The sequence below is a fragment of the Pistacia vera genome, unplaced genomic scaffold (genome assembly GCF_008641045.1).
Source record: "Pistacia vera cultivar Batoury unplaced genomic scaffold, PisVer_v2 Contig263, whole genome shotgun sequence".
NCBI lineage: Eukaryota > Viridiplantae > Streptophyta > Magnoliopsida > Sapindales > Anacardiaceae > Pistacia > Pistacia vera.
In genome coordinates this window covers 391402-401328 of record NW_022196072.1, presented here as the reverse complement: position 1 = coordinate 401328, position 9927 = coordinate 391402, and the positions used below count along the sequence as shown (strand labels likewise).

The window sequence follows — 9927 nt, the reverse complement described above, 5'->3', positions numbered from 1 at the left end:
ACAAGGATAATGTGGTAATATACTCGGTCAAACTATCTTATAAGCAGAGTGCTTATAAGCCAAAAAAAAAAGTACCTCCCCCCCAACTTATTTTTTTTTCCTTATAAGCTCAACTTATAAGCTTAAAAAAATTATAAACAGACAGGTCAGTTTAATTTTAGAGCTTATAAACAAGTTTGATCAGTTTATAAGCTTAGACAAACACCCCCTTAGTATAATCAAAGAACTTAAAATTTAAGCTAAATGAAATAAATTAAAATGAATGATGTTGGTAAAGAAAAATATTTCGTTAACAGTGATGAAGAAAAGATAATTTTCATGAATAAGATAAAAAAGAATCATGGATGATGATTGATAAGTAAATATGATTGTACCATATAATTAAATATAAGACATATGACAATTTTTTGCCTGATTTTACTTTACTTTATCGTTTGAGTGAGAAATAACCTATAAATAAACAAATAGTATATGTCATTATTTTCTTTTTCAAGTGAATTAACAACTATATCTAAAATTCTCTGAACATAATAAATTTAAATAAGGACCTAGACCTGTATATATATATATACACTTTGATTTTAGTTAAGGTAATTTATGGTCTTGTACTGCCAAGGATAATTAGGTAGTTTAAAAAGAAAGAAAATAACTTTTGATTTGATATTTTTATAAGTAANGTCTGTTACCAGTCCAAAGCGGTTTTAAATATATTACTGGCTTATATAGTAAACCGGACCGGAGTCATAGCCGATCCCAATCGAACCGGTCCGGTCCAGTTTTTAAAACAATGATAAAAATTAATGTAAAAAGGTATTCATTATTACCAAATATTTAAATTATTATTTATAACCCTAATTTAAGGGAAAGATAACCATTTTAAATTCAAGTGAATTTTCTTGAAAAATCATAAATAAATAAAACGAGATATACATATTTTTTAATTTTAGAATCAATTAAATATACTTGACTTAAAAAAAAAAAAAAAAAAAATCACTTGATAACAAACTAATTCTAGGGATTATAATTAAATTTTTTAAAACTACTGGGTGGTTTGGTAGTTTAAATCTCAGGAGGAGTAAATAAAGTTTCTCTAAATTTAATTTAGTAAAAGACTTAAAATAAATAAGAAAATAAATGAGAATATATGAATGCGTTGAGAGACTTTGCCAGCCTCAAATTAGCCATTAATTATAATAGTGCCCAAAACAGAAATATGTTTTTCCACCATTCATGGTTTGCCACATATTGAATTTTGTGTATTTTTAAAATTACTTGAATAAAAATTAATTAATTATCAAATATTAGTATGAGATTTCATTAATGAAACCAACTGAAAATTAATTTATTAAGAAGCTTCATGAGATCCACAACAGAACATAAACATTATATACTGCATCTCCAAAGAAAAAATATTTAACCAGTTCTCACCTAGAAAACACAGCAATACATTTTCTTTCAGTAACAAAAACCAGTTTTCCGGCAAATTGAAAACACAAATTCTGTTCTGTGATCACTTTGAGGTTGTCTGAAAGTAATTATAAGTATAGCAAAATTCCCAGCTTTCCGGTGGGGCAAATCAATCTTCTTAGACGCAAAGCCTCTCGACTACCTGTTCAAATAAAGGAAACGGGGGAAAAGCGAAGCAATATTTAGCTAATTCTTACCTGGAAAATAATCCACAAGTATTATCGAAATTCAAACACCATGAAAGGGAATGAACTTGAAAACGGTTATCGGATTATAGTGTGTAAACATTAAAAGATCGTAACAAAAGTATAGGATTCAACAAATTGAAAAATTTACGAGGCAAGTAGCTCTCACCAAAACCTGGTGAACTTATTTTCAGTTGTCAACATCAAATATAATCCACACAACAAGAACATGTTGTCGAACTTTTACATGAATACAAAGGCGCGATCAACAATAACAAAGAATGCAGTATTATGATGATGGAAAAATAGAGATGGAATCATCTTAATACATTTTAGAATGCAAAGATGCCATGTCCCATACTAAAAGAAGTACTGAAAAAGAAAAAAGACACCTCAGTGCACCAACCAACAAAGGATATGCCCTTGAAGACCAAGATACGAGAAATTTATATTACCTTATCTTGACAAGAAGATTGCAGTGGGATTTCCAGGGGAAGGAGGATTCTGGCTTAGAAGTGAAGCAAGAGAACCAGCTTTGGCAACAGCATCAGGGTCAGCAGCAGATAATATTTCCACCTCTTCGAGACCAAGCTGCCTCTTAATCAAGTCCAAATTCTCCTGAAGGACATCAATCTCTCCAAATGGAAGCTTCAAATCCAAAGCATGAGGACCGATTGTGATCGCCTCATCCTTCTTAAATCTCAAGAAAGGCATACAAAGCTTTTGGGTCTGTTTAAAGTTTGTTGCCTGACCAACCGAGCTCTTTTGCAAGGCCTCCATTATCTCTCCATCTGGCGCAAAGGTTCGAGACTTACTGTCAAATTTGCTTTGGAGGATCTTCAGGCATTCTGCCTTCCATCCCTCAAATTGCTCATTCACATATACCAAGCCCTTTAACTTGTCCTCGGTTAGTGTTGCAACTGGAGCCCCCTTCTTGTTGGCTTTCTTCGAACCCAGAATTTGCTTTTGAAGCAGCTTCCTCATCAAAACAATCGAGTCTTGCAAATACTTATTGGCACTCTTGAGGGTCAGATCAGGAGTGCCAGCTGCAGGCCAACCTGCTTTCACTGCCAAGCCATCCTTCTTCAAGAGCTCCCTCCAAACATACTCCGCATAGTGTGGGCAGATTGGAGTGATAAGACGAGTCTGCACATCCATAAAACGCCACACCAAATCACGATTCATACCTCCAGCTCCACACGAGAACCTGTATTCATCCCTTGCAGCTTGAAGATCATAAAAACCAGTTTTAAGAGCTTCTCGAAACATGTAGTTTGCATAATTCTGTTCAGTCATTTTGACTGCAATATTTATCTCATTCTCAAACACCCGATCAGCATAAGTTGATGCTGGTCCTGTTCTCAAAGATGATTCAGCAGCCAAAACCTCCTCCATCCATGAGATCTCCTTAGTCAAACGAAGAATTCCAGTATTTGCCGTGTCAAAAACAAAATTTGCATCATCAACACCATCCCCAGCATCAGCTAGAGAAAATCTTGTTGCATCTGCTGAGAATTCCTCAATGGCCTGTTTCAGTGTCCTAAAATTACCAGTGGACTTGGACATCTTCTCAGAATTGAGCATTATATGCCCATTACACCTAAATCCACGGGGCCAGTGCTGCTTGGACATAATGGCAGTATGGTTATAGATGCAGAATGTCAAATGATTTTGGATGAGATCCTTACCAGAAACTCGAAGATCAAATGGGTACCAGTACTCAAACTCTTGCTTCATCTTGTTAAGAATAGATGACGGGATATCAGATGATTTGGGATGTGGACCGTCACAGAAGATAAATTCCCAGACTTCGTCTGTCATTTGTCCAGGTTCTATTGGACCAGTAGTTTTTCCATACATGTCCCCTTCATGCAACAAGTGAGCTACAGTGTAGTAAGCCATGTAAATGGTAGAATCGGATAATGACTCAACAAGGAACTGTGGATCCCAAGGAATGCGGGTTCCAAGGCCAAAAGATCGCGAGCAAGCCCATTGATTTAGCCAACTTAAAGTGTGCTCAAAGCCATGCCGTGTCTCATCAGAATAGAGATTCATGTTGGATAAGCACTCCTCGGCCAGTTTCCTCCATTCTTCTTCCCCATACGTTATGTACCATTGGTCAGTTAGAGCCACAACACATTCATCGCCTGACCTTGACATGACCCGCTTTTCAGGCTCACTGTACATAATTGCCTGTCCTGTTTCTATGAGCATACTCCTAAGCAATGGCTTAGCTTCCTGGACCTTCTTCCCAGCATGTTCTCCAACAAGCATCGTGCCCTCTGTGAATCCTCTCAAGTATGTCAACCTCTTAGCTTCTGCAAGCTTGTCTTTCTCATTCTGGCTTTTAATTTTCAGATCCAAGCAAACTTTTTCAGCAGATTTATCTCCAAATTCAGGAATGTTGATTATGGGTACAATATCAAAGGGTAAAACCCACTCATCCTTCACATCAAACTTTGCCCTGAGAGCTGGTTTTGCTTTCAAATCATGTAGTGCCATATAATCATCAGGGGCATCACTAGGAACACTGGTCACAATCCCTGTACCTTTATCTGTTAGAATGGTCAACATGGGAAGTGCGTATATGACCTCATTAAATGAAAGAGGAGACTTCAAAGGAAGACCAATCAAATCAGAACCAGTCAACTCCAACAAGCAACTAGTTTTCTTGGGGATCTTAGAGAAATTCTGATAGGCAAGGTTAAGGGCCGCTCTCTCTGTGAGAATAAACACATCAGTATCATTGATTTCATATGCTCCATACTTCCCATCTGGCAATACCCATGCATTTGTTTGCCCATACATGGTCTCTGGTCTCAGTGTAGCAGCAACCAGAAACAACTTTTTGTTTTTATCTGCTAGAGGTTTCAATTTAGAAGAGAATGGTGGCAGCACCTCCATCTTGATAAGAGTATAATCCTGGGGCTGAACTCCTTCGCCAGTCGCCCTATCATGATCAGCACATGGCTGGTCATCTAAGGGAGAGTATATTGTGTATCTCACATCTTTAATGATCTTACCCATGGCTTTTAACTTCCTCATCTGCCACTTTACAAAGGAATCAAAAAATGGGTTTATCTCTGTGGTGACAAATGAACGCCTCCAGTCACAGCCCAAGCCAAAAGCTTTCAAGTCTTCCTTGGCCAAGGGAGGAAAAAACTTGAGCCATTGTTCTGGATTCTGAAATTCTGATATCTCACTGTCAGAAAGCCCAAAACTGCGCATAATCTCCCACTGGAACACCTGTCCACCAGATTTTGCTGCAGCCTTTGATTTCTTGCCCTTAAACTTATCTGGTGGTGCACCACTGGTATCCTCAGCTGCTGGCTGCTCTTCTTCCTCCTCCACTTCTTTATCAAATACTGGCGGTTCCCCAAACATCTTAATTTCCCGAGCAAGCTTATCAGCTGATGCCTTAATGGGCATACCAGTGCAGTGGAAACCAAATGGCAAGAGAACATTTGCCCCTCTCAATCTATGATAAGCTGCTGCAAATTCAAGCTTGGAAAGCGAGAACGCATGCCCTAGATGCAAATACCCATTCATGTAAGGAAATGGAAAGTTTCCAAAGAACTTTTCACCTTGCTCAGGAGGCTTTTCACCAGCTTCAGCTTTAAAAACATCACTTTCCTCCCACCAAGTCCTAGCCTTTGCCTCAATCTCCAATAAACGATCTCTCCTTGCAAAACTTTTCCCACTGTCTGTCGCCATATCGTGAAGCAGAGAATAACTGTATTCAAAACAAATATGTACACCAACATCTTAAATACACCACATGTTCCAACAATTACCCATATGCTAAGTTAACAATAAAATCTACCCAACAAGAAAATAAGCCTATAATTCATTTGATTTGCAACATTCTACAAAACAAGAATTCCATTTACTGCATATTTAAAAATAATTTCCAAAACTTAAGATACAACCTGAAAAGCTTGGTTAATTCCAGGCTTGTTTCCAAAATTAAATATTCATTTAAAAAAACACTTATTCTACTTGTTCAATAACATATAAGCAATGAAATATACCCAATAATTTATTTGATTCACAACATGTTTCAAAACAAGCACTTTGATTTATGATTACTTCATGATTTGAAATTTTCAAAAACCAAGATACAATATGAAAAAGTTTAGTTAGCTCAAATATCGTTTACAAAGTTAAACAACCATTGAAACGAAACAATTCATCCCAAAATCTTAACTGAAAACTCTTTCCAAGAAGCAATTCAACCAAAGCATTCTGCTACCAAAAAGATAAAAAAAAAAAAAAAAAGAAGAAGAACACAATTATTTAATTCACAACATTCTACAAAATAAGCATTTCCCTTACTTCACGATTTCAAAATAATTTTCAAGAATTAAGATACAATAAGAAAAGCTTAGTTAATTCAAAACCCCTTTACAAAGTTCAACAACCATTAAAAAATAAAACACTTTACTTGCAATCGTATCCAAGAACTATGTCCTAAAACATTTCAATTAAAACATTTTCCTACCCACAATTTATCAGATTCCCAACACTCTACAAACCAAGCACTCCCCATTCTAAATTATATAAAAAGTAATTTTCGAAAACAACGATACAATCTAAAATGCAGAGTTAATTCAAAACCCGTTTTCAAAGTTAAACAACCATTAAAAAGAACAAAAAAAGAAACTTTATCTAAGAATTTTATCCGAAATGGTTTCTAAAAACATTCAACTTCAACCAAACCATTTCCCTACCCACAATCACAACATTCTACAGAACAAACAATTTCCTTTACTTAATGATTTAAACATAACTTTCTAAAACTATACACACAATCTGAATAGCTTGTTAATTCAAAACCCATTTTCAAAGTCAAACAACCATGAAAATTTAAAAAAAAAAAAAAAAAAAAAAAAAAGAAAGAAAAAACCACCTTATAATTGTATTCGAAAACTGTTTCTTAAAACATTCAACCAAAAGCAAAGAATTTTATCTGAATTCCAAACCCAATTAGCAGGAAAAAAAAACCCAGCTAGCTGAATTCAATTCTAATGCATAAATAATATTCAAACTAATAAAAAATACATCAAAATACAAACATATAAAAAGAATGAAAGGCCTAATTAAAAGAAAAAAAATAAAATAAAGTGAGTTAATGAAGAACCTGTGACGCTTCAAGAGTGATGAGCACAGGGCATTGCAGTGCAAAAACGGTGCGTTATGTCTGAGAAGATTTAAAGCCAGCGAGAGAGATTTATCGTTGCGGCTTTGAAACGCGAAGAAGAAGAATGACCTTAACTGTCTAGGGTTTATGCTTGATTCGATATTTTTTATCCTTCATAAATTAAAGTTCTATTAAATCCCTGTGTTTCCAGATTCTTACACTTACGTCACTGTATAATAATTAAAAAAAATTATTAACTTACCTCACCTTGTAGTTAGATTTTAAGGGTTTGGACATGAATAGTCAATTTAGTTATCTTAAATTCCTAAAATGTGAATAGTTTATTTAAAGGATAAATCTAACATAAAATCTAATGACTTACCAATTTATGAAACAACAAATGATATGTTTTATAACATATAACGCTAGATCATTATAAGCTATACTTAACTCGTTAGTCTACTATTTAATAGTAAAATTTAACATTTTAATTATAGTATTCTAGACCATGCTACATCGTGCTGGATCAATAATCTAGTATATTTTGACTATTTTTGTTTTTGTTACTTGTCCTTGGGGTTAAGTTGGTTAAATCACATGATTTTATCGTTGAATTTGTCTTTTAAATAAAACTTTGACATTATTTGAATTTAAATTAGTTAATATTGTTATATAGGGGAATTTTTCTAGATTTTATATGTTAATTTATTAGGTTAAAATTACTTTTTGTGATAAGGAGTCATTTAGGGAGTATGTGATAATACCCAAAAAATATTTGCAAAACCCTCGGATTTTAAATTTAATATGGAATCATTATAACTACATTATATTCATAAACATTTTAAAAAACAAAAGAAAAAACATATAATTTACCAAGATTGACTAATTTTTTCAAATATTTGAAGTTTTTTATTTATAAGTAATTTATAATTTTTATCTTTTTATAAATTTGAAATTTTTTCTCTTTATATTTAAATCTTTTTCTATATTTTTTAGGTGATTATTCAGGTTAGTCAAACACGGTCAACAAAAAGATTTAACAAAGATGTTGAGGATAGGGAGGTAAGTGAAACATTTCAATACTAGAGGGGGTACATATAGTCTACACTTTCAAGATTGGACACACGTGGCAGTGTACGATTGGTGGAAGCAAGGGATTAGATTCTGTGTGAGACATTGTGTAGTGTGAGTACTAGTGTAAGATGCTTATACCATGAATCTTGATATGCCTTTGAAATCTTGTTTTTTAGTGAATCTAGGGATGATAATGGGTCGGGTCAGGGATTTGTTTCGAGAGTGTTCTTGGAACCAAAGTCGATTCTATTTGGGACGAACAAATAATATTATATGTACAAACTTATCATACAAATTAGTACTTACAAACAAATGAACGATTGCCACTTCATGCACTTTAAATTTGTTTCGTTATCATTAATTTCAAATTGTGTTATCATACTATAGTACATTAGTTTGTATGATTTATTTTGTGCAAATGGTTTGTATACATATACTGATATACATAATATTATTCATGCATAAAATAGCACGAGACCAATCTTTTTTTATGTGTGTATCAATGTAATATGTTTAGGTAACAGACCATAATAAGGTTTTCAATCTCTTTATTAATGAATCTTAGAGAATTGGCATGACCCAGTCGAGTCAAATTGGATCGGATTGGATAGAATCCAGTAAGAGTGTTGTAAGAATAAAAATATATATCTCATGAGAGAATATCAAGGTCAATGAAAAGTAGCTTATATCATAAGAATATTATTAATGTGAAATTTGCGATTTACATAAAATCTTAAGAGAAGATTTAAGGTGGTGTTTATATTGGCAAAATATCCCAAAATTGTTAGAAAATTACCCTTATAGCCATTGTAATACTTAAATAGACAAAAATGTCAAGATTTTATTTAAATTACAGAATTAACAAAATCATGTGAGTTGACTTAATTGACCTTAATGATATTTAGGACAAAAATAACTAAAATACGTTTTGCCTTTTAAAAATGCTTAAACTATTTATTCTCGCATGGCTTAATCTACTAATCAGTCTGGTAAAAGTTAGATTATCCGGTTTAATAAAGCCTAACATTATATTATCCGGTTTAATATAGCCTAACATTATATGATAAAGAATAAAACTTTCATATGTTTCGTTAAGAATATAAATGATATATCTAGTTTAATATTGCCTAATGTAATATATGTCATTTAATTTGACATTTGTGTATTAATGATAGATTGATATAGTAAGTGGCATGGCGATGCCATATAGGATATAATATATCACTTAATTTAGAAATACTTAATATCACTCGTTTTAAAGTAAATTATTACATATTTGTAATATCACTTGTTTTTAACATTAATTTTGAACTTCTCAATTATTAATGTACTTTGGTTATTCAATTATAAATTTTGGAAAAAAAAAAAAAACGAAGAATGAAAATCAATTAATTACCCCACTAAGGATCAAAGAAGAAGCAAATAGTGTAGGCCAGCCCATTACTTTTCTTAAGTACATCACCGGCATGTTCTAAACACACCCAATTTATTAAAATATTTATTTTTAAATTGGTTGAAGCTTTTCTTATACCATTAAAGTTGGTAATAATTTAAAATAATAATAATAATTAAGTGTCGACTCAAAATAAATTATTGATTAGCCTAAAAAAATTAATGATATTTTATTAATTTTTAAGTTTTTTTTTTTTTTTTTTTTTTTAATAGATTTATGAATTAGGCAATTTTTCTTGTATTATAGCCAAGTGCGTAGCCAAAGTATACTCAATGAGGTCATTTGACCCACTGAAATCATGAAATTATTAAAAATAAGTTTATATTTTATAATATTTAACAATTTTGATCCTACTAAAGTATCCATATTTTATTGACCTTACTAAGATATTTTCGTATTTTATTGATCTTAAGATTAAAAAATACTCATAAATTTTTTTTTTCACATTTCTCTCTTCCTCAGTTTCTTTCATCTTCTCTCATTCTTTCTTCTTCATTTGGTTGGATTAATCAAGAAATATTACTCATTTGAAGGTCATAAGGTAAGATGATGTTCATTTTTTGTTATTTTACTTAAAAATATTTTCTCCTATCTTTTTAATTGACGAA

At 32.6% G+C, this 9927-nt stretch overlaps 1 protein-coding gene across 1 annotated transcript; it reads right to left on the bottom strand.

Moving 5' to 3' along the window:
• Positions 1–1317: 1317 nt before the first annotated feature.
• On the bottom strand, positions 1318–6919 carry LOC116132917 (leucine--tRNA ligase, cytoplasmic-like). The gene is made up of 3 exons (XM_031418597.1): positions 6793–6919; positions 2108–5385; positions 1318–1609 (listed from the first exon to the last, which is right to left on the bottom strand). The coding sequence occupies exon 2, from the start codon at positions 5364–5366 to the stop codon at positions 2109–2111; it is 3258 nt and encodes a 1085-aa protein (XP_031274457.1). The 5' UTR covers positions 5367–5385; positions 6793–6919; the 3' UTR covers positions 1318–1609; position 2108.
• Positions 6920–9927: the final 3008 nt, after the last annotated feature.

Coding starts and splice junctions, on each gene's coding strand:
- LOC116132917 (XM_031418597.1), bottom strand. CDS start 5,366: ATGGCGACAGACAGTGGGAAAAGTTTTGCAAGGAGAGATCGTTTATTG.